General features: G+C 41.6%; 2 protein-coding genes across 4 annotated transcripts in view; both read left to right on the top strand.

Annotated features, from left to right (window-relative positions):
* Nucleotides 1-3580: 3580 nt before the first annotated feature.
* On the top strand, nt 3581-23410 carry Arhgap11a (Rho GTPase activating protein 11A). 2 transcript variants are annotated; one of them, XM_076570316.1, is made up of 13 exons: nt 3628-3668; nt 3878-4387; nt 7089-7159; nt 9080-9176; nt 9482-9735; nt 10457-10620; nt 10784-10930; nt 12439-12513; nt 13604-13771; nt 16582-16708; nt 17170-17275; nt 19060-19198; nt 19495-23410. In XM_076570316.1, the coding sequence occupies exons 2-13, from the start codon at nt 4259-4261 to the stop codon at nt 21033-21035; spliced, it is 3018 nt and encodes a 1005-aa protein (XP_076426431.1). In that variant the 5' UTR covers nt 3628-3668; nt 3878-4258; the 3' UTR covers nt 21036-23410. The 2 variants fall into 2 exon arrangements, with proteins under 2 accessions (XP_076426430.1, XP_076426431.1); XM_076570315.1 differs by having other exon boundaries at nt 3581-4387.
* A 1124-nt stretch (nt 23411-24534) lies between these two features.
* Nucleotides 24535-25562, top strand: part of Scg5 (secretogranin V) — a 44529-nt gene continuing 43501 nt past the window's right edge. Inside the window, exon 1 of one of the 2 annotated variants that reach the window (XM_042275913.2) lies at nt 24535-24643. The gene's annotated coding sequence lies outside the window, so the exon portion shown is untranslated. Of the gene's footprint in view, nt 24711-25562 lie in introns of both variants that reach the window. The other variant, XM_016002393.3, reaches the window with a different exon arrangement.

Genomic DNA, 25562 nt, shown 5'->3' with positions numbered 1-25562 from the left:
AATTGGCTAGGCCCTCCCCCATTAATAACTAATTAAGAAAATGCCTTATGGAGGTATTTTCTCAGTTAAGATTCCCTCCTTTTAGATAACTCTTGTTTATATGTAAATTTGACATAAGATTAGCCAGCACAACTGACCCCTTGTCAGCTTGATACACAAACACATCACTATTAAGGCACACCTTTCCTTTCTTATTTATCTTCAAGATCTCAAATTAAAATATAAACAACTTTAAAAGTCCCACAGTCTTTAAAACTTCAAATACATTAAAATTTCAGTCTCTTTAAAATATCCAATCTCTCTAAAAATCCAGTATATCTTCTAAAAGTTCAAAGTCTTTCTAATATGGGATCCTGCAAAAGTCAAAATTAAATTAAGTACCTTCTTCCAGAGGGAAGAACTAGGGCACAGTCACAATCTGAACCAAGCAAAACCAAACTCTAACAGTATAAACAACCCAATTATCTAGGATTCAATTATGATCCTGGGCTCCTCCAAAGAAGCTTGAGTCACTTCTCCAGCTCTGCCCTCTACAGCATACACAGACTGTCTTCTACTCTCCAGCTGGTTCCACTCCATTGCTGCTGTTGTTCTTAATGGTCATCACATGGCACAGGCATCTGGGATTTTCTGCTGCAACTGGGCTGTGCTTTCACCAATAGCCTCTGAGGCTTTCCTCATGGTGCTACGCCTCAATTTCTTCGCATGACCCCTTCAGTCCTGGGTCTTCAACTGCTACTGAGGCTGTACCTTCACCAATTGCCTTTCTGGGCCTCTCACAGTGCCAAGCCTCAGCTGCTCTCCATGACCCCTTCATGCCTTCAAAACCCATACCACCTAGGTGATTCTTACATGACCAAGTTTGGCTGTCACTTCTGGAATACAGCTTCTGTGTCCTGAATCTCATGAAATATTTCCCAGAACATTTCACCTCAATGATGCTGGTCTTTTCTTTTTTCTTTCTTTCTGTGTAGCTTTGTGCCTTTCCTGGAACTCGCTTTGGAGCCCAGGCTGGCCTCGAACTCACAGAGATCCGCCTACCCCTGCCTCCCAAGTGCTGGGATTAAAGGCGTGTGCCATCACCACCCAGCACTGGTCTTTTCTTAATCACCACTAATTTCTTAGCTCCAGCATCAATTGTCTCAGTAATGCAAAAGCTTCACTTGAACAATGCCAGTCTCTTGTTAATCACTGACTCTTCAGCTCCAGCTAACCAGAATGACAGAATCTTAATTCAAAGTAGCAAACAGCCCTGATAGAGTCTTTAAGCTTCGCAAGCCTGGCCTCCATCTTCTGCACTGTTCCCAACATTCTTATCTTCTAAGCTCCTACCAAAAAACAAAACAAAACAAAAATCCCACTGAGCTCTCAACACTCAATAACTTTTCTAGCCCAACGTTCCAAAGTCCTTCCAAATTCCCCCTAAAACATGGTCAAGCCTATCACAGCAATACCCCCACTGGAATCAACTTGTTTTAGTTAGGGTTTCTATTGCTGCAACAAAACTTCATGACAAAAAAAAACCAAAAACCAAAAACCAAAACAAAAAAAAAAAAACCAAGTTGGGGCAGGAACCAGGAAGCAGGAACTGTTGTTGCGCAGACCATGGAGGAGTGCTGCTTACTGGCTTGTTCTTCATGGCTTATGCAGCCTGCTTTCTTTTTTTTTTTTTTTTTTTTTGGTTTTTCGAGACAGGGTTTCTCTGTGTAGCTTTGCGCCTTTCCTGGAACTCACTTGGTAGCCCAGGCTGGCCTCGAACTCACAAAGATCCGCCTGCCTCTGCCTCCCGAGTGCTGGGATTAAAGGCGTGTGCCACCACCGCCCAGCTGCAGCCTGCTTTCTTATAGAACCCAGAACCCAGGGGTAGAACCACCTACAACGGAATGGGTCCTCCCTCATCAATCACTAATTTAAAAAGATGCCCTACAGCTGGAACTTGTGGTGGCATTTTCTCAATTGGAGTTCCCTCCCTTAAGTTACCTCTAGCTTGTGTTAACTCTTAGTCCCCAGTTGATGGCTGTTTGGGGAAGATTCAGAAGTGTGGCCTCCGTGGAAGAAGTATGTCACTGGGGGTCAGGCTGTAAGATTTCAAGATTTGTGCCATTTTGAGTTGGCTTTCTCTGCTTTCTATTTGTGGAGCAAGATGTGAGCTCTCAGCTACTGCTTCAGCACCATGCACGCCTACATGCCTGCTGCCATACTCACTGTGGATGGTGATGGACTCCCCCAGAACATACCTACTGCACCCCTTTGTTGCTTTTATGTCCATGTGTTCCAGGCTGACCATTTGGGATCCAGTAACTTATCAGAGAGCTCATCTCCGGGGAAAACTAATTCTCCCTCTCTCAGTAGTCATTGATTGCCTGTCAGTCTGTCTAACAGCGTTTCTCAACGTATGGGTTGCGACCACCAGTCGCATATCCGAGATTTACATGACAGTTATGAAGTAGTGACAAAATAATTTAACGGTGTGGGCGTGTGTGTCACCATAACATGAGGAACTGTATTAAAGGGTGACAGCATTAAGAAAGTTGAGGACCAGTGGAGGCCTTTATTTTCTTTTATCCTACTATTCCCACCAGCTTCCCGAGGTTGCTCCTACCAAGTCCTCATGTCTTTTTGTTTGTTTTGTTTTTAATAACTCACTGGAGAAACAAAATGACTGTATGAAAACATTCGCTACCTAAATTAACTAGTCAGTCCCTGACACTACTCGGTAACACTCTAACAGCGCATAATAGAATAAAATAAAATAAAAATTCCGTCGCTGTTTTGATTTTCCATGGGGCGTAAGTAAATGTACATATTATACTATGTATTTGAGCACGTTTCCCGACCTAAAATAAGTACCTCCTCAGCAACAGACCTCGGTGGTGAGATTACTGGCCTTTAAAAATGGAAGGGCAGCTCGGTCAACATAAGCAGAAGTCCTGCATGTAAATTAGACAGCCGAGGTTTCAGTAATGGCCATGGCAACGGGAAAACAGGGCTTCTGGTCCTTTAAACAAATGCAGCAGAAAGAAACTACTGCAGCAGCCGCCTTCCGAAGACCCTTTATTCCTCCACTATTCTCTCGCGACAAGTCACCTCTGTCGGACTTAACTACCTATGCATGAAAATTTAACACTGTCATCAGTCTTCCAAGTAAGGACCCGTTCTCACGGTTCCTATTCCCAATTAGGACCTTGGTGCCGGGTGTCAACACCCGGCGTTTGTGATTTATTAACTAAAGCTGATTCACCCCGGCTTCCGTAGAAGCGGTTTTCTAGGTAACAGGTCTTTCAGTTTCAGCCGAGAAAGTAAACGGGGAGGCGAGGGGGGTTGGGGGGGACGAGTGAGGTGTCTATTCGAATCCCCGAGGTATATTGTCTGAAGCGCAAAGCAAATATACTCAGACACGCTTTAGGCATCTTTTTTTCCCCGCAAAGAGAATGTGGAACTCACTCTCCTTTCGCATTCCCTAAGCCTGCACACCATGCCCGTTGTGCTCGCCGCTTCGCCGGAACCTTTCAGACAGGCAGGTCCTGGCCACCCCGAGAGGGGGGGAGGTCCTCATTTTGAAAACAGGAGCGGGCCAATCAGATGCGGAGCGCCGTTTGGCGCTGGCGTTCAAGCTGGGCTGGGGCTGCCGAGGTGCGGTCGCCGCGGTGCTGATGTGTGCCGGGAAGGTGGGGCGGAGGCATGAACCGAGCCACTGAGCGTTAGCGGGCGGGGGGCCGCAGGCAGGCTGATGGGCTAAGGGAGAGGCGGCGTGTGAGACGGGGTGACGGCAGGGACCAGCCCGGGCGGGGACCGGGACTGGAGCGGGGGGGGATCCCCGAGCAGCCGGCTGGCCCGGCTGGAGGGACGGGGTTAAGGTTGCGGTTCCATCTCAAAGATCTGAGCAGTCAAGGCCATCCATCCTGCGTGGAAGAGGACAGGTGGAAGTGTCCGGAAGCGTGAGCAACCAGCAGCAGGCGTGGGTCCCAGGAAACGGAAGAGTCCAAGGAGAAAGGGAGGTGTGTGTAAGTAGCTGACAGGGCCGAGTGACCCGGAAAGAAGGTCGGTGGAAGTGAAACGAGTGAAGTGTGGCCGGAGAGAAGAAGGTCTGTGGAAGTGGATAGAGGATCGAAGGAAAGCGGTGGAAGTGGCCGGGGCCTGGGGCCGGAAGGCAGCGGAGCCGAGCTCAAGCCTGAAGGTGTTTGGAAATTGGAAGACTTGGTGGCAAACGAAAGTCAGGACCCGGAGTCGGCCTCGGCGAGTGGGAGACGTGCTCGGGATGTGGGATCAGAGGTTGGTCAGATTGGCCCTGCTGCAGCAGCTTCGGGCTGTCTATGGCATTAAAGTCAAGGGTGGCCGCGGGCAGTGTGATCGCAGGAGACACGAAACTGCAGCTACGGAAATAAGGGTAAGTTAAAACGTGTAGGGGCAGGGACACATCTCGTTTTTTCTGGATAAGAAAGACGCGTGGTTACAAGTGTCAGATTCAACCTGTGTGGTCGTTTGTCTATGTTTAAGGATTTTTTTTTTCCCCTAGAAACTTTTCAGCATTGAAAACTGCATTATTTTCTCGTAGCGCCGTTTTGAACCAGAACGATGCTAGATGTCAGTAGCCTCTCTGTTGTGACGATCAAACGCGCCTCCTTATAATGCCGATTTATTTTTGCGATGCTAGGAATGGGATCCTGGGTCTTCAACTTAAACGCTGTACTACTGACCTGATAATTGTGTTTTGAACAAGCAGTATGTGGGGAGGGAAACAAACGACCTTCTGCCGGACTGTGTTGGGCAGTCAGGGCATTTCAAAACGAATCATGAGAAACTCAGCCTAAGCATTAGAAATAGGCTTCATGTGATCTTTCTATATTCAGCAACTTAAGAAAAGAGGCCTGCTGCCTGACCATATCACACTTCCTGGTCTCTTTAGCAGTATAAATGTTAGCTGCCAACATCAGCCCTAGACTGAAGTAAGCCTGGTTTTTATGGGTTTTTTAATAAGCAAAATGAGAATAGAGAGTGAGTTGAAGGTTTGTGTGTTTAATGATTTGTCACTGAGTGCATATTTCTAAAGCTTCAAAATCCATCCCTCCAATTACTTTTGTGTGTGCACAGCTCATTCATGCCATGAGCATGCATCTGGAGGTCAGAGGACAACTTGCATGAATTAGTTTTCTCCTGTTACATGTGCTTGGGGATCAAACTCAGGTTGTTAGGCTCGGCAGCAAATACTCTACTCACCAAAACATCTCACTGCCCTGCCCCCCTCTTTGAACTTATTGGTGGGAATTTGGGGTGAGATTTTACTCTTTATTGAGTAATCAAGACTTTCATTGTGAAGAACTGATTATAAAGTCATTTTTAAAGTATGTGGGTAATTTATTAGTACTTTGTAGTATTTGAAGACAAAAACTAATAAAATTAATTTGCATAATTTTGATGTTTGATAAGGAGTATTGTGTAGCCCAGACTGACCTTGAACTCACTAGCTAAAGCTGCCTTCACCTCCGTAGTGTTGGGATTAGAGCTATGTCACCACACCACACCCATGTAATGTTTGTTTATGGTTAAAAATTACAGTGGTTACTTGGGTTGGTAAAACTGTCTTTCCACAATCCTCAGTATAGGTATTTGCTTTTTTTCTTTCATTCCTTAACCGACAAATCCGGACACTTGCTTTTAGAGACAGGCCAGAGTTTTGACTCTTGCTTTACAGTTAGTTAACTGTGAATGTGGGCTGCTTGTTGGTTCTCACTAAGCTTCAGTTCCTTATTCTATAAAGTGGTAATTCCTGGTAAGTTCTGTAGGTAGGTCTAACACAGTACCTGCCGCTTGCCACCTATTCAACTATGAAAATTATCCATGTCCTAATTAACTATTACGTAGTATAAATTCAGCTATGAATGCTAGTAACATATTTTAATGAGATACAATTCTTTCTGTAACACGATGACATAAGATTCAGATTCAGACATAAGAGACAGAATGTTATGATGATTCGATTAAGGTTGCACAGCTAAATGTTAGAAAAGCCAGGGTTTGAAAAGTGTCAGTCTTGCCAATGGGAACCTGATTTCTAACTGTTCTTGACTGGGTGGTCTTTTTTTGCTTGGAATATTTGTCAGAACAAGCCAAGTGATAGAAAGGGGACTAGTAAAATCTCATTATTGCATTGAATCACGAGTACAAAAACACCAAGATAAAACCACTGCCTTCAAATAATCATGAATAGTGCCTACTGATCTCAGTCAGAAGTACTTGAAGAGCAGTTACAGAGAGCAGGTACGTTTGAACTAAATCAGCATGAGGTTGGGGACACTGATTCAATTTTGAGTCTGCAGATGTATACTGCTTGACTTTGAATCCAGTGGAAAGCCACAGTCTCCATGCTCTGTGGCACGTTTTTAGGAAGCTCACAATCACGTAGGAAGATAGTGGCGAAAACCACCCAAAACACAAGTGGGATCCTTGGTGTTGTAAACTGAATGTGTATTCTTTAAAGTGAGTCTCAAGGTAGCTGATGAAAATTGTCATAAATGTTCACAGTCTTGGCCTTATGTACCTCAGGACACAATTGAAAAGCACTCTGCTGTACAGCATGGGAAAGTTGTAAGGTCTAAAAATACCCACATCTGATGCATTCTAGGAAGGACTCAAATGTGACAGGAGTTCATTTCGTGTTTTACTTACCAACTGACTTAGTCTTTTGTGTGAATTAGTAGGACAACTGGAGAAATGTATAAATAAGGTCATTGAAGAAATGTAGAGCATGGGGAGGTGTTAATATTTGGACTAAATTTGGTCTAAGAATTAAGCACTAATTGTATCAGTTTCCCATAATGAGGTCAAAGACTGGCTGAATGAACAAGATTATTTGAAGGCAATGGTTTTATCTTGGTGTTTTTGTACTCAAAAAAAAAAAAAAAATCTAGCTTCATGTCTTGTAGGAGATACTTGCTAGTAAATATACTTCAAATAATTGTTTTGTATTGATTGATAGCTTGGAGTTAATTTCTGATAATGTTTTCCTTCCTAAGATCTTTATTTGCTGAATGTTAAAGATTTTATTTTATGCCTAATACTGTGTTGAGTGACTGTGTTTGTCATTTTAGGGTAAGATATTTGGAGTTCCTTTTAATTCATTGCCTCATTCAGTTGTTCCAGAATATGGACACATTCCAAGGTAAGCAGTCTTCAAAATGAAGAGAATATTTCACACGGGTTTTAAAAATAGTTTCAAAGGTTTCAAAAATACTTGATTGATGCATACATTTACTTAAAACCCCATTATTTCATTTCTGAACATTACCTATTATAAAAAATAAAAACATCGGGCTAATAAGATGACTTAGTGGGTAAAGGTGCTTGCAGCATAAGCCTGGTGCCAGCCCCATGTATAAAGGTAGAAGGCGAGAACCCAGCTTCACAGAATTGTTCTCTGCCCTCCACAGTGGGTGCTGTGGTACACTCACTCATACATACACATCATACACTTGCTGCTCTAGCAGTTTAGAGTCTTAGATCCAGGAGTAATGACTGAAGTTTATTGTAATCTCTGGACTGCTGTAAGTAAACAAAAACAGCTGGCTGTCATTCACCCTCCTCTAGGACTGACATTCGGGCACTCAGTGTCAGTACAGCTCTGTCATTTCGTGTAGCTGGCATACTTCCTAATTTTTTGGTGCCAGCTGTTGATTCTAATGTTAACATTGTTGAGATCAGTTTATAGGTAAAATTGAACCTTCACCCCTTAACATGAGAATGATTATAAGGACAGAGAAGGAGTCTACTTTTCCAAGAAAAAAATGTTAGAATGAGGAAAACTTGGTGTGTTTGGGGGAAATGTAGGCTGATAGCTATGTAAAGCTATGCATACTGTACCAGGTCACCACCCATGGAGAGACCATGGGTAGAGAAGGCCTTGGGCCAGGCAGGCATGGTGGTGAATACTTGCAATCCCAACACTTGGCAGATGGAGACTGACAGTCACTCTGGCTACACAGCAAGTGTGAGGCCAGTCTAGGCACACAGAACTTTGTCTTCAAAAAAGACTTTGAACAAAGCCCAAAGTCATTCCACATGGAGACACTAAGTAGAAGAGGAGGAACTTAAAAGGAGCTTGAGAAAGAACAGTTTAGGGAGATAGCAAAAAAACTTGAGGAATGGTGAAAAGGACGTTTTTGATCAGGGGAGCGGTTGGATGTGTCATGTGTCGATGAGTTAAGCCTTACCAGGAGACAATGGATTGACAGTTGATTTGGTGAGACAAAGGGCATTGGTGTCCATGGAGTAGTGAGGATGAGTGTGTCCAGTCGAGGGTTAGGTAGAGGTGGGGATGTGATAAACAAGGCGAGTCTTGTGTTATGAAGAGAGGTAGAAAAGAATATGGATTTGATAGGACACATTTGTGTTAAACAGAGAAAGCCTGAAGTGTGTGAAGTCCTAATGAGTGTGCTGTTCACATGGGCACAGTCATGTCAAGGACCCTATGGAGAAATGGAAAACCTTCCTACAGGCTGAGGCTCAGAGGGAAATGGCAAAGCCTTCTTTGGGGGACTGAGGACAGGTGTTCACAGTGTGTTAAGAAAATGTCCACTATAGCCCTCCACCCCACCTGGAATGAAAACTGATGTTCTTCAAAAACTGCTCCTCTGGAGAGTAGCTAAACTTGCCTCCTTGATCCAGCTGTATACTGTAAATCCTGCCTTTTTGTTTATCTGTGTGTAGTAACCCTGTATGCTTGTTCAGCAGTATGCAATAACCTCACCTCCCTGTTCGGGTCTATATAATAAACACACTGAGCATGAGCAGGGGGCTAGTCCACCTGACCCCAGCTCTTTGTGTCTGTCTTTTCTTCATTCTTTTGCCACCCTTTGTCAGTTCTTCCTGGAGCTTTGCTGGTGTGGCACACATTGATGCTGCCCTGAGTAGAGGAATAGACCTTAGAGAAACAGTTAGAAGCAAGGAGAAGAACAAGTAAATATTTTGTTGCAAGGATCGAGCGGATTTTGGCATTAGAACAGGCTGCTTATGTATTTGCCAGTAAAATGAGGTTATTGAGGTGTGTATCTGGACCCTTGAAAGAACATGACTTCTCTTTCAGCTTTCTTGTTGATGCATGCACATCTTTGGAAGAGCATATTCATACAGAAGGGCTTTTTAGGAAGTCAGGATCTGTTATCCGTCTAAAGGCACTAAAGGTAAGCATAGTTTTTACTTTTTCACTAGTATTGTTCCTGATTTGATTTTTACAGTTGAATTATTTTTCTAAAAGCAATTGTAAGTTATTTACATACTGCTTTTAAAATACAGCATGCTTTCAAATTGTGCTCTTCATTTTTGTGCTATATGGAAAGAAAACCTAGCTTTATTATTTTTAGCCTTTTAGAAAGGACTAGTATTTTAAACAAGGTTTGGGAGAACCTTTTTAATTAGATATGATAACCATTACTGTATTTAATATACTTGCGCTTCTAGAATGCTCAAGATTCCTGTGTCTTTCCAGAGTAAACTGGACCATGGTGAAGCCTGCCTGTCTTCTGCACTTCCCTGTGATGTTGCAGGTCTACTTAAGCAGTTCTTCCGGGAACTGCCAGAGCCTGTGCTCCCGGCTGATCTGCATGAAGCTCTGTTCAAAGCACAACAGTTAGGGGCAGAGGAGAAGAATCAAGCTACATTGTTGCTGTCCTGTCTGGTGGCCAATCCTACAGCTGATATATTAAGATACTTCTTTAACTTTCTCAAGAATGTTTCTCTTAGGTAAGTGGTAATTAATTAAAAGCCTTGAGAAAGAGCTACCTAAGATGTTCAGCTACCTAAAGATGTTCCTAGTAGTTAATAAATTTAATTTGGAGTGAAAAAAAATTTAATGAGTCTTTACTATAGGAAATATACCCTGTGTAATTTAAGAAATAGTATACCAACTGATTTAATACTTTACATCATTAGATTCTTGATTAGGGATGCCTTAAGGGCTTATTGGTATTTACAAGATTCAGTGTCCACTGGATGGATTTTGGTTGCTGTGGTTTTAAAGCCTTTGAATTGTGTGTCTTAATTTTCCTCTTCCTGCTGTCAGTGAACCCACTTGTTTTGTTTATAATTGATACTGCCTTCCATGCTTCATTTTCTATGTGTGGCTCTAAAAAGCAGGTAAACAAACATAGTCTGAAAGGACAAAGTGTGAACTGATTAGTGTGGCATATTTAAACCTATGAGACCATATATTTTAGGTTCTTGTGTTCTTTCGTTTTGTGGTGCTAAGGTTGGAACTCAGGCCTTCTGCCTAGGAGACACTATGGAGAAGCCATACTTAGTGCTCTCCCGCCTTTCCTTTGTCCTTCCTTCTGCAGCCCTTATGTGGGTGGTAGGTGAGGGCTGTTTTACATACAGGTGACAGCTGAAGTAAATGTACTCAGTACGTTAGTTTAACTTCCTGTAGTTCTACCCTTTTGTCATTAATAAAACCTTTTGTCATCAGGGCGAGTGAGAATAAAATGGACAGCAGCAATCTTGCAGTAATATTTGCACCGAATCTTCTTCAGACAAGTGAAGGCCATGAGAAGATGTCTGCTAACACAGAGAAAAAGCTACGATTGCAGGCAGCAGTAGTACAGACTCTTATTGATTGTGCATCGGATATTGGTAAGAGGTAGTTGCATTGTCAAATAGTAGGATTTATTTAAATGAGGGAGATCCTGGCTTCCAACTGAAGACAGCTGTTAGAAAGGGATTACATTATTACCTATACTTTGGGATGGGAAGGGAGGAAAGAAGAAATAATTGTCTTATGAACATTTCCATTTAGGACGTGTGCCAGATTTTATTCTGGAAAAGATACCAGCCATGTTAGGTATTGATGGTCTCTGTACTACTCCATCCCTGGAAGGCTTTGAAGAAGGAGAATATGAAACTCCTGGTGAATGTAAGAGAAAAAGAAGACAAAGTGTTGGAGGTAATAGATGGTCTCATTTTAGGGTGGTACCCAGATTGTATCTAAAATGCAAACGTCAGCATTAGTTGTGGTATGTGTCTTTTGGATGCCTAGTTGGAGAAATGAAACACGGGCATATTAGAAGTTCAAAAGATAATACAACCTAATAGTAAGTGCTTAAATCTTTAACAGAAGAGTCCTTGGACTCTAATCACCAGGGACTTGTCAAAGAGGAAGTCAAACTAAGCCTTATTTATTGTGCTGGGAATTGAATCTAGGGCTCCATATAGGCTAGGCAAGCACTGAGCCTCTGAACTGTATCCTCAGCCCTCAACCTGGGTCTACTTGAAGGATGGATAGAATACAGAGAAATTGAGTGACAGAGCAGAAAACTTACATTCTGTACTAGTTGAGAAATGTAGAACAGACACAAGTCTATCCTAGGAACAGATCAGTGTGCTTTGAGTGATGTGTTCTCTGTGTGCATTTGATGGTATAATGTGGAACTAGAGGCCAGGCCAAAGACAGACTGATACCTGGGTACTGGCTAAATGTTGGAGGGTTATAATTTGAGGTAGACATTATTGAAGTATGTTGTAAATTTCTCTGATTTGAAGAACTGCCACCTGGAGGTAGAATGGTAAGAGGTATGGCAACAGGTGCCAGATCTTTGAAGAACTTAGTTGTGAATGAGGAGTGGAGTCAGTAGTGTAGGAAATGCTACTGAAGAAGATTCAAAATGAACCAAAGTTCTGTTGTGATAGTAGTTCCTGGCTCCTCTGGGTCAGGAAGGGCGAGGCCATCCCTTTTCCTTGGGAGACTTCCCCCAGTGTTGTGCACATGTGCATGGGTAATTATGGGGACATCAGGACAACCTTGGAAGTCAGTCCTGCTTTCTCCCTGTTTTGAGACGGGCTCTCCTGTTGACTGCTGTGCACTCTAGGTTAGCTGTGCTGTCCCACGAGCCTCCAGGGACTCCGCTATCTCTGCCTCCCAGTCTCCCCAAAGGAGTACTGAGACTATAGATACTGTATACGACCATACCTAGCTTTCACAGGGGCTCTGGGATTTGAACTTAGGTCCTCACACTTACACAGTAAGCACTTTATCTGCTGAGCCATTTCCTCACCTGATTTCTTTCCTTTTGGAGTATCATTGCTTTTGGAATATTTTGGCTTAATTATTGCTTTCTTATATTCTTTCTTTGCTACTTTTGTAGGTTCCTTTTATTACTTCTCTTTTATTTTCATGGGACTACTGTGTCTCAGCAGGACACAATTTCAAAGGACACAAATTGGTTGGCTTAGAAATCACAGTTCTAGAGGCCAGTCTATAGTGTCAGCTGCACTGTGAAATCTGTAGGGTAGATTGTTTTCTTTCCTCTTCTTGGCTTCTAGAACACAGTTCTATATAAAATTTCCTGGCACAAATGTAAATATTTCTTAGACATGGGTCATCTTTATTATTGGTATAAGGCAGATTATATTAATTTTAATTGCTTATGTAACTGTATATACCTTGCATTTCAGATTTTGTTAATGGAGCACTAAATAGACTTAAATCTAGCAGAACACCTTCTGTTACACCTCAACAAGATAGAGCTGGTAGGTGTTCATTATATATAAACATTTAAATAAAAATGTCTTTAGTGCTGTGTAAAACAATTATAATAATTGCCTAATTTAATTATCAAATCTCAGTACTAATTTCCTTAGAAGTATTGTACTGTGTATACTGTTGTATTACTAGTTACATTGAGTGTGATGAATTCAAAGTTGTAAGAAGGTTAGCATTTCTTTATCTGTTTTCATTTTTAAATAATCTTTTTTTTTTTTTTTTGGTTTTTCGAGACAGGGTTTCTCTGTATAGCTTTGTGCCTTTCCTGGAACTCACTTTGGAGACCAGGCTGACCTCGAACTCACAGAGATCCTCCTGCCTCTGCCTCCCAAGTGCTGGGATTAAAGGCGTGTGCCACCACTGCCTGGCCTCATTTTTAAATAATCTTAATCATGATTTTTCAATTGCTTATAAGTCAGAGCATTTGAAAATGGCTCAACTTCACTTTGTATCAGAATAAGAAAGTTGTTCGTTCTATATTCTAATGTTTATACTGGTTTGCTTGCTGGCAAATGTATTTGGCCAATACAGAGAGCATGATGTTTTGTTTTTCAGTGAAATGAATTAGTGAACACTTACTTATGAGAAGCAAATAGCAGTTAGTTTTGTCTTTTTATCTTGAATGTAGTTTTCTTCCCTGTATTTATGTTCTTTCATCTGTATTATATATGTCCATTGCTCTATTTACTTTAAGTTACTTCTGCTTTTTAAGAACCTTGCTGAACTCAGTATGGTTGCTTTGGTCCTTAACCCAGGAACTTGGGAGAACACGGTGGAAGAATCTCATGTCCAGATCCTATCTGGTTACATAGTAAGGAAACCCCATCTCAAACAAAAACAAACAAACAAACAAACAACAGAAAACCAACAACAACAACAACAAAAAATCTTGCCTCTTTGTAACTTTGCTATTTTTATTTTAAATAATTGCGGAATGTTAATTAAGTAATATTGGATCATGGAAATGTATCTCTCACATTCTTTTGTTAACCTCTAAATAATAGTGCTTATAAGAAATTAAAGCTTTTGTCTGTTACCATCTGTATGGAGAAACAAGTCATTTCTATGTGGTTTTAGCCCAGGCCTCTGTATCACCATTGATTCTCACACCAAGTGTTAAGCGAAAACTGCCAGGAGAGTCTTCTCATGCCTTCTCAAGTAAGAAAAGGAAGTCCATCAAACACAACTTGAACTTTGAGCTGTTGCCAAGTCATCTCTTCAGCAGCAATTCTACACCAGTATCAGGTAGCAAAGAGAATCTTTATCATTTGGGTTGTAAACATTAACATGAGGGCCTGTTCTTAACAAATAACTACTTAGATTAATACCACTCACAAGAGGCAAAAGTCACATTTTTCCAAATTTCTGTATTTTATAAGATCTCATATTCTTTAAAAAACAAACAAACAAACAAACAAACCACCAATTTAATAAAAATAAAGTGTTTATGTTTTATGGGCAAGTCCAGTGAAGTTATGGTAAATAACCGAGCATTTGGGCTTCTGCGGATGGCATGGATGCTCAGGTTTTATGTGACTGGACATACTAGGTCCTGTTTCCTCAGGATCCATATGTAGGGCTCTATTGTTATCTTCAGATAGCTAAAGTTAGAAGTTTCCCAGAGTCTATAGTGTTATTCAAGTAGGTTTACAAAAGCCTTAAAACTTGGGGCAAGGTAATCAGCATATAGTTTCAGATGTTTGTTGTTTCTCTTCATTTCAGTGACATTCAAAATCCTATTAGCTATTGAATATATGTTTTTATTGCCATAGTCTTAGACTTAGTTTATTCTTACTTACTCTTTTAGCACACAACAGAATATAAATTGGCTTATGTTAACTTTATCATCAACCAAAAGTGAAATGAAACAAAACCTAGGGATGAAACCCAAAACCTAGGGGTTCCCTATATCAATTTGTTACATTAAAACAGAATCTGAGTCTATAGATTTTAATAATTGTTTGCTTCAGGCACTATTGAGTATTTCATTTTGAGCACAAGAGCTGACGGATGAGTTCTTCCCCAAAGTCTTTTGGTTTAGTTTCTTTTGAGGGTTCATACTGTGCTTAAATTGAACAGAGTAGCAGGTTGTGGCTTTCCAGAAGGAAGAACCCTCACAGGTTGTTGGGGCTTGTTACAGTAGAACGACAGGAAGGCTCATGACGCCATCTGTGGCACCTTCAGTGACCACAGGTTGGAGACTTAAACTCTTAAAGAAACTCCATACTGTGTGATGTTTACAGTCCTATCCAGATCGGAAGGCTTCTTAGTCCAGTGGCCATTGGCAATTGTAGTCTTCTGTTGCTGCTTCATAAAGTGGAAACGTTTCTTGTGTTATTCTGAACTGAGTCTGAGTTTGAATCACCAGTGAATTTTCATTGTGAAACTTCAGCAGTAATTCTATTGCTGTTAGCTCTCCATCTTTCTTTGGTCTGCTTACTTAGTCACTAATCAATAAAATATATCTGTAAGTATGAAAGTAGGTTGGTTTCTACATTTAAGATTAAAAAGACCCTCTTTTTTCCCCTCAGTGTATAAAGACATTAATCTACAGTTCATGTGCTACTAGTACTATTTATAATTTTGTGTCTAATTCATTTACATTATTCTGCCTACTCTAACTGCTGCTTGTGACCACATATGTTTTCAAGATGACTAAGTCACATTGGGTGTGTTATTTTTTTGTTTGTTTGTTTTTTGTTTTTTGTTTTGTTTTTTTCGAGACAGGGTTTCTCTGTGTAGCTTTGCGCCTTTCCTGGAGCTCACTTGTATTGGGGAAAATTATAAAGCCCACTCCACGTAGTTAAAAGGAAGATTTATTTAGTGGATGACTTACAAATGAAGGAATGGATAGGTTGCGGGGGTCTGGGGAAGGTGTATAGCAATCCAGCGGTGTTCTCTGGAGCTCTGCACAGTCAATCTCCACCGTCCAGGGTCCAGGCGCAGAGAGAGTGCCCAGAGAGAGCGCTCGCCCATCCAGCTCTCGGGTTTCCAGCACCTCCCCTCGCCCCACCTCGTAGGCGTGACAGTTGCCAGAGTCTCAATGGGGCTTGGAACTTCCAGATCCAAGCTGGAATGGCTACCCACTATACACTTGGTAGCCCAGGCTGGCCTCAAACTCACAGAGATCCGTCTGGCTCTGCCTCCCGAGTGCTGGGATTAAAGGCGTGCGCCACTACCGCCCGGCTGGGTGTGTTATATTGACTTCTAAAATGTTCTTAGCCTAATGCATGCAGAAGTCTCTAAGATCATTCTTTATTTTTGTGACTAAACAAACCCATGAGGACCTCTTTGGACACTTTGTAGGTTTTTGTCAATAATGAATTGACAGTTTGTATTTACTGCATATGATTAGGACATAAGTCAAATGTATATGTACCTCTGTAACCTTCTCCATAATATTTTTTTCTTTAACAGATTGCATGGTATAATAATGAAATTGAACATTGTTGTAAACACAAATTACTTGTCTAGAACCTGGCAGGGATGAATGGGTTAGGCAGTTTTTGTTTGGTTGACAAAAATTATTGGCAAATTATACTTGTCTGGTACATGTTTGGCTAGCAATTGTATCCTGAATGCTCACATTCAAAATTTGTCAATAGTTTAATTTTTTTAAGTTTTTTATTAGCATATATTATGCATAATGGGTTTTACTATGACATTTTCATTTATATATCCCTACCCACTTCTAGTAATCCCTGACAGTAATATTTATGTTCACCAAGGAACTGTATTTCCAGAGTCTGAAGCCATTTAGTAAGTGATAGACAATTTCTACTGTCTCCACAGCTTGCTCTTCAAAGTTTGGCAGGATATACCCTTCTCTTATTACTGTTTAAAGCAGATTAGTAATGTAACCTTTAATTGGCAACTGTTAAATAGGAGATTAATAGTTTCCTTTTTAGTCAGTTATTGACACCTGAAACCTCTAACTAGAAATTGTGTTTCTTGTTGCAGCTTGGATGTAGAAATTAAACTTAAACCTACTTGCTGCAGTTTTATACTTTGAAAAGTAAATGTGTGTGACGCATTACCTGCCCTTCTTTTTATAGTTCACTTTGATACGAGCCCAGATGGGTCGTCGCAGAGTTCACTCTCTCCCATCGCCATGAGTGGAAACCACTTGATCAGTACAGACCTAAGGCGAAGTAAAAGAATTGCGAGCAAAAAAGTTTACAGGTAATCTGTCCAAGACATGTCTTCTCACTGGGTGAGCGGTGGTGTGTGCTGTCATTCTACCAAAAGTTATATATTGTTTAATCATAGTTTTCAATCTCTTCAGTCTATACGTTCTTATTCATTATAGGCCCTTCATATACCATCACAAAAGAAGCAAAAAAATACTAAATTGAATTCACTGTCCTTGATAAGAAATCTTGGTCTATGTTGATTGTATAATTTTACATTTTGTTAGTTTTTGCAAGTAGTCTGTTCTAATGATCCTGGTTTATAAATGACTAAGAATGATAAATCATTTTCATATACAGATATGCATTTATATGTAAGATGTTAAAATTTCAGTCATTTTAAAAATTATTTAGTTATTAACAATATGATTTTTTTTGACTAAGTAGATTTTTATCTTGCAAGAATTTCTGATATTTATGCCAGAAACTGATGTTTTAAATTGTACTCTTTAGGGTAGAGTCAGGAAAAGCAGGCTGCTTCTCTCCTAAAGTCAGTCGTAAAGAAAAGGTCCGAAGATCTCTTCGCCTGAAATTTAGCCTGGGAAAAAACAGAGACTCGGTAAGTGTCTTGTCCTGAGACAAAATACCCAACAAGCTACACAAAGGAGCAATCCCTTTGGTCGGTGTTTTTAGAAGTGTCAGCTCATCCTGGTGGGGAGAATGTGGCAAATAAAGCCCTTCACATCATGGCAGTTGGGAAACAGACAAAAGGAATGCAGAAAGGGGCTGGGGTCGGGGTGGGTACCATCCAGATCTAAGCACGCATCCTTCCCTCCAGCTCCCATCTTTACCACTTCCCAGTAATGCTGTCAGATTATGAATCATTAATGGATTCATTCATTCATTGGGCCAGAACCCTCTTCTAATAATCTCTGGAAATGCCATCATAGATAACTGCAGAGGTGTGCCTATCTATTGTTATAGGCATTTCTTATTCACACTCACTATTAAGAACATTGTAGTGGCTTATGGCTTTATTAATCTGTTAGCATAACACATCATAGTAACATTAAATTGTAGACTTAAACACCCTCTCACGCTTGCCTTCCTAATGAACCATGCACTACTGCTCTCTATCAACATTTCATCTCAGGACTCCATAGAACTGCTCTCATCAGGGGTGGGGTGCACTCCTTTAGCCTCATCTTAGTTAGACATCCACAGTAAGTTCTCTGGATCACAGTACTCTCTAAAGCAAACTGATAGATGTCTTTGCTTGCAGGGTTTTTTGTTGTTTGATTTGGTTTAGATTTGGGGAGTGTTTGTCTTTTTTTGTGCTAAACACGTGTTGTGGCACTGAACTCTGGTTTCTGCTTATTCCTTCTCAGATGTCTGTTTAGACAAAACCTGTTGTCCACACCGTCCTTGCTGCAGCCCTCTTCTCCCTGCTGCGCCCATTGCAGTTGTGCGGCGTGCTCTTCCAACAACTTGGTCGGGCTAGCCTGGGCACGTTCTTGCTTCCTCACTCACATCTCGTGGGCCACATCTTGTCTGTTCGAGAAGTCTGCTTACTTTCTGCTCTTAGCTACCCCCAATTGTCTTTTCTCCTGGATAACTGCAGTTCATCTACTAGCGGGTCTGCCTGCTTCTACCCTTTCTGCAATAGTTTCCCCAAAAAACAGTCTTCTAAAATGCAAGTTGTCATATTGCTCTGTTCTGAACCCTGCAGTGATATTTTTATTCTGACTGAAGCCCCAGCCTCCTACATTAACCTGCATTCTCCATACACTCTGTTCCCAGAGCACATCTCTGAGCCCTGCTCCTGGCACTCCGCCTCCTCACTCTGCTTCCTTCCTGACTCGCTCCAGCTGTAGAGGCCGCACTGCTAACTTCGCCCTAAAATGCGGTTGCGCACAAGTCTTCTGTTGTTCTTGCCCTTTATCTTCTCATCACCCTGTGTGAAATTATTCTCCCACCATCACCAGCCATGTCCTCCTTACTATTTTACTGTTCTCCATATCACTTTGACCCCATATTATATTGATGTGATCTAATGTACTGTTTCCATCCATATCTCATCATCGAATGTAGATACTATGAGGGCAAAATTTTTACCACCCCGCCCCCGCAGACATATAATTTGTAAACAGGCACAGAAACAAAATACAAGAATTTATGCTTTTATAATACTGAATATATTATGCTGTTTTTATTTTACTTTATAGAATATCACCTAAGTTTATCATTTCACCAGCAGACAAGAATATTTGTTTTTCTTACAAAGTTATCCTTCAATTATATAAGCCTTTTTAAGTTGCCGATTTTAATACTTAATTGGTTTTAATTTTTTAATTAACTGGATTTGCTTAACTAAACCATTTTCAAATTTTCTTTTCTGTACAGAATGGATGTTCTGTCATCAATAGATATGAAAATGTTGGTCGACGACTAGCGAATCAACAGAGTCTAAAAAATAGGATTGAATCTGTAAAAACAGGCCTGCTTTTTAGCCCAGATATTGATGAAAGATTGCTAAAGAAAGGTACATTTACACAATACTGTAGAATTTTACTCAAAATTTTAGTTTGTTTCTTTAAGATGAAATATATTATTTTGTGCTCCAGAAGTTTAAAGTTCTCATTTGAATGGTGAAAATATTTGACGTGGCAGTGTAGTTTTCTGCCAACAATTGGAGGATGCTTGTAAATGTCCACACTGGACATTTCTATCTTCAGTGTTTTGGAAATAATACTCAATACCTTCACTTATCATACGTTTAGATTACATTTAAACTAGTTAAGACATGAAGTATTCAAAGCATCAACTGGTTTATTCTAGATGCAGAAAAGACGAGGAAATCTGAGGAACACTTACTAACTCCAGATGGACTGGATGGAGCAGGTTCCAGGATGTCTTGGACAGAACCCAGCAATTCAAGTTTTCAAGACATGGGTGCAAGCGGAGCTTCTCCAGTAATGAGCAATCTTGAGGTGAAGAGCTTTTCTTTGGAGCCCGACAATACTGTTGACAACTCACCACTTGTGTCCTGTGAACTCAGACCTTCCACCTTGCACAGTCAACCTGACAGCAGTGTGCTGGGGAGTTCCCTTAGTGGAGATGAAAGTAACCTGACCTCCGAGACCTTGCTAAAGATTCAGAAAGCGTTTTCCGAGGCTGGGAGTGATCTTCATACACTGATACATCGTGGGCAGTCCTCAGTCACAGACACAGGGGAAGAAAGTGAAGCCAGCGATGTGACTGTGAGAGAACCAAAGGGAGATGATAGGGACTGCATTGGGGAAGATGGGGACTGTGTTCCAGAAAGAGATTCCTCATCGTGTCCAAGTCCAACATTGGGCAGAGAAGCAAGCGTAGAATCTTACTCAACTCAGATGAAGGGGGGACATGAAGAAGACATCCAGTCAGAAGTGCCAAAAACTGACTTGATCCTGCAAGAATTCCCCAGTCAGGAGCAAACGAAGGGACCACAGTCCCCAAGGAACCAACTAAATGCTCAGCCAGCGGGGAATGAGGCCGTGGTGGAGCAGAACTCCATGGCGTGTGAAGCTGCTGGGGAAGCTGAGGCTCACTCTTCTTTAGAGCAGAGTGCATGCAGTGTGCTAGTCCCTTCAAAACCTCAGCCCCAGAGACTGGCTAAGCAGCGGTCACCGGTGGGAAAATGTGATAATGCGGTTCCTGGAGGTTTACAAATGACGGAGCATGGCAAGGTTTCTGATCACATACAGTGGTTTAATAAACTTTCTCTAAATGAAGCAAACAGAACAAAAGTGAAGTCACCTCTGAAATTTCAGCGTACTCCTGTCCGTCAGTCTGTCAGAAGAATTAATTCTTTGTTGGAGTATGGCAGGCAGCCTGTGAGGCAGAAGTTGGCATTCTTTGGTGATGCAGCTTCTCCTCTGGTAAAATCAGTGAGCTGTGATGGTGCTCTTCCCTCATGTGTAGAAAGTACATCGAAAGATTCCTCTGTTTCATGTGCTAAATTAGGTCCCGAAGCACAGAAGTCTACGTCACGTGATAAGTCAAATGATGCAGTTTCAAAATCAAGCGTTGAATTAACTTCTAAATCTTTCTCAAAAGTTAAGAGACATCCAGATCCTGTGCATGCTTCTCTTGGAACTACTAGACTTTGTAAACAGGAGAGCAAATCTGATGGCCAAATTAAGTTTCCCTTGGATGATCTCACTAATCATGATAGATTAAAATTTGCTGTAAATAATAATACAGCCTTTCCTCCCGGAATAAAAAACAGAGTTCTTAGGAAACCATCAGAAAAAGAAAGGGTCTGGTACAAGGGTTCTCCCAAAAATCCTATTGGAAAGACTCAACTCCTACCAACGAGTAAGCCTGTAGACTTGTAAATGACAAATGTCTTACTTGGCATCAGTGTTTATAAAGTTAGCAGTTGGTGGGATGGTTTGCAGGGTAATTGTGTGCTAGTGTGTAGCTAAGGATGCTTGTTAAGCAGCTTTTCTCTGAAGCAGTCTCACTGCTGGCTGGAAGAATATGGATTTTCATACTTGCATGTAGAGCTGTTTTGTTTTTCTTTATTACTGAAGCATTTAAACTTCATTGTGATTTCTTGAAGCAAAGGTTATAATTAACTTTTAAAAAAAACTGTTGGCTAGATTTATTTAAAAGAGGGACAGGTTTTTGGTTTGCATGCCTGATAGGAAGTTGTGCTTGGTTTTGGTCATTCCTCCAAGTCCATTACAAATCTACCACATTAAGGGAATGGTTTGCCCTGCCAATCTTATGTCTTGAGTTATATTTGTGTCTGTTGTCTTGACCTAACTCCTCAGAAGTCTGCTAGTACTTATCCCTGTTTGGGGCAGAGGAAAATTTTTAATCAAGGTTTTTTTCCCTATGAAGGTGGTTGATTTTAGAATTTGAATTGCTAATGTACCTCTGTACATTTTACTTAGATAAATATCTGATAGTCTTATCCTCTGCTTAAATCTTATTTATTTAGCATACACATTAAAAATAACTTCTGGAAAACGTCTTGCCTCAGAGTGTTATGTTTCAGGTGCAAAGCATTGCACACACTATTAGTGTGTGTTTTTGTGCGAGAGGAACTTCAAGACCTTGAGTTTGCTTTGCCAGGGTCTATTTGAAGATGCGTGGCTATTTTTTTTAGATTTATTTTATATGTGTGAGTGTTTTGGCTGCATCTATGTATGTAAACCCATGTAAATATAACACACGTGTGCTTGTTCTCCTCTGAGATAAGAGAGGGTTGGATACCCTGGATGGTTGTGAGCCTCTATGTAGATTTTGGAGACTGAACCCGGATCCTCTGTGTAGAGCTGAGAACCAAATGTAGGTCCTGTACAAGAGCAATAAGTGCTAGAAGTGCTCTTATAACCGCAGACGATCTCTTCTGCCCCAAGATTTCTGTTTATTTCAAGGTTATTTCCTATGTTCCTTAGTAATCCTTCCCCAGAACTAGTATATGGTTTACATAAAAACTAAAGCTCTCTAGTCTTAAACTTCATATTTATCTGATCAAAACAGACTAGCCATGCATTTTAGGTATAGCTGGAATAGATTGTGGATCCTTTACCTAAAATTGGTAAGAAGAGAAATATCTCAGATTTTGGAATATTTTCATAGGCTTCACTGGTTGAGTATCCTTAAAACATCAAGCTCAAGTGCTTCAAAATTTGAAACATGCCTGGCGGCGGTGGCCCACGCCTTTAATCCCAGCACTCGGGAGGCAGAGGCAGGTGGATCTCTGTGAGTTCAAGGCCAGCCTGGCGTACAGAGTGAGATCCAGGACAGGCACCTAAAAAACTACACAGAGAAACCCTATCTTGAAAAACAAAAACAAATTTGAAACATTTTGAACTCTCAGCATATACTAGGAATTCCTCTGTGATGTTAGTGTGTCTAGTGCCTGGAGTATGCCTGTAAAACTAACACTCAGGATTTGGAGACATGGGATCTGGAGCTCTTATCTCAATTTTAAAAATGAAAAATTCTACAAAATCCTTGACACTTAAAATTCCAGATCATTTCATATTTGGGAGTTGAAAAAGCTTTAAAATGTGGTTTCATCTTTGTGTTCACTTTTTTATACGAAATGAAGATTGTTACTAATTTCATAGGCTATATGATCAAATAGTATACATTTGTGCTTTCCAAAGTTAAAAGTGGTATGAACAGTAACTTCAAGAATTATCGTTTTTAAGTATAAAAACCTAATACTTGTTCTTTTATAAGAAATGAGCAGATTTTAATACACAAAGAACTAAAGTTAGGTTCCTGGGGGCAACATCCTATGGTCACTGAGAACTTGATGTATGATTTTGAGAATCATCAAGTATAGGATATATATGTGTCATGCCTTATTTTAAATATAATCTTAGTCAAGTGTACTGGTACGTGCCTGTAGTCACGGCTCCTCTGGAGGCTGAGGTTAAGTGAAGATCATTTGAGACCAACCTGGAAAAACTCTTGTATTTGAGCTGGAATGTAACTTGTTACCCACAGGCTCTTGCTGAGAGCTTGGTACCTCGTTGGTGGCACTGTTTTGATGTAGAACTTTGAGGAGGAAGTAGGTCCCTGGGGCTATGCCTTTGAGCAGTACACCTTGTGTGTTCTACTGTTTATCCCGACTCCATGTGCTCCCACCGTCCTGTTCTGACTCACTGTGTGTTCATAAACTAGTGCAACCAACAATCATGTACTGAAATCTCAGCAGTTGTGTGCCAAAATAAAATTTCTTTCTCTCAGCACTTTGTCAGCAGAATGAAGGATTACATACCCTGTCTAAATTCCAGCACAGTGTGAATTATAGACATTTTTGTTATGTTTCAAGCGACTACACGGCCAGCAAGATGTAGTAACCCATTTTTCCAATCTTAGGTTGAATATAACTGACCAATTTTGAAGAAAACTTGAGGATAAACAGCATTCATTAGTAATAAACATTGTGTACCATCCTAAGCTTTGAACCTGGAGCCAGCAGGCTATTTGTCATGTTGATTGAAACAAAAAGCATCCAGGGAAGAAAAACCACTGGGAAGGCTGCCTGGCTTTCCACAGAAAGCCCTCTCACACGTCTCCCTGCCTCTCTTCATTGCCTTAAAATGCTAATGGCTTTGCTGCTCCAAGCTGTAGCAAGACGAGAGCTGAATTCTAACCTCATCATGGAACTCACTGTTTCCCCAAAGGACTCAGTCCTACTTGTTTGATGGGCTTTGTGGTGCCTACTTGCTTTCTTTCAGGGTTAGGAACCTGGGTCCCATCACTGGCACCACAAAATATAATAAATTCCGGGTTTGTCCTGGAAGTATGGTTTCTCCTGGTGAACTTTAGAAGCAATGCTTACAGCTCTCAGAACCTCCAGGGACCCTGAGAGGGTCAAGGAAAGGTATAGTAGAGGTAGCACTGTCACCAGGGCCCCTTAGGACTTCTAGTCACCCCTGCCACTGCCACATGCAGGACAAATGCACATTTTCTCTCATAGGTGGGCCTTTGAAGTTTTCTACCCGTCTGTGTGAGTGTAGGTCATGAGACTGGATTGGACTATGAAAGGGATAAGGAAACGATACAAGAAACGAGGTTTATGAACATGTCAGTAGGAAACCTTTTGTATGCTAATTTAAAAATCGTTCCAGAAGATGGCAAAATTAAAGGTGTGCTACCCAGCGGTGGTCTACATTTAGGTAGCTGCTTGAGACTGACAGAGGCGGTAAATGACGTTCGTAGGGGTTGATGCAGAAAAGGAGCACTGGAGAAGTCTTAGAGTGAAGAGACACTCAGAATGCCGGGTTGGCGTGCAGGCTCCAGGCCAGAGATGCAAGCGTCTGGAATGCCTTTCAGGAACTCTGGGAAGGCCTCTTCCACCTGCTAGGGGCGGGGCCTGGGTGGAGCTAGGATGCTGAGGGAGGTGACGCAGGAGCTATCCAGCTCGTCAGTTCCCTGCTTTGGGCCAGATTACAAGCTCGCCCGCGGCCCTACGGTGAGTTCCTCGGTGAAGCAGCCAGGCTAGGCAGCCGGCTGAACGCGGGACTACTTGGGTTTATAAGGTAGGAAAGGATGCCCTCCAGAAATCCTTGAACTTGAGGCTGGGGTCAGACAAAGGATGGGTGCGGGGATTACAAGGGTTGGCTATAAATAAGGGGTGGGAGGAAGAGTTCCGAGAGCGGTGATTGGGTAGTTCATCAGTTGGCTGGCCAGTAAAGAAAACATCCTGTATTCGGAGTTCATGGAGAAAGATGGAGATAATGGAGCCTGGTGCCCGCATCTGGCGCTTTCATCACAGCTGTAGATTATGCTGTTAAAACCACCGTCCTCGGCCCTATGATGAGCAAGACCAGGAAAGGCTTTTAGCTGCAGGGAAAAAGAAGACATTAGCTGAAACGAATATTTATTTCTGTTTTAGGAACGATGCTTGGCTTGTTCCCCACTGTTTCCATCCCTACCCCTGTGAATGCTCAAAAAGGTTTATCTGGCTGTTGCCTGAAGCACCCATTCAAAACAAGCAGCTTCCAGGGACGCTGTGTAAATACTGTTTCCTTGCTCTGCAGGCATGTCCATGGACAGCAACATGTAGGGCAGATTGACAGCCCACATATCCCCGCCCCCTCCCAACCCCCCACTCCATTTCACTGTGTTCCCTCTCCTCCCTGCCGCCTCCGCAGATCTCAACTTCTGGAACTGTGAACCGTGAACCGATGCTGCCAACACGGGAACAGAAGTGCAGGGCCTCACGGTGCACCTGGCTTGCTCCGTCCTCCTTTACACGATTTTGATCTTTATCCTAACAATAACTCTGTAAGACAGGTTGTTACTATTCTCATTCCGCAGAAGAGGAGGCAGGGGGTACTTGCCCAACATCACCTAGGTGGCACACAGTGAAGCAAGTGTCTTTCATGTCA

Source organism: Peromyscus maniculatus, chromosome 4, assembly GCF_049852395.1.
Source record: "Peromyscus maniculatus bairdii isolate BWxNUB_F1_BW_parent chromosome 4, HU_Pman_BW_mat_3.1, whole genome shotgun sequence".
In the NCBI taxonomy this organism is placed as follows: domain Eukaryota; kingdom Metazoa; phylum Chordata; class Mammalia; order Rodentia; family Cricetidae; genus Peromyscus; species Peromyscus maniculatus.
This window is presented reverse-complemented; position numbering and strand designations above follow the sequence as displayed.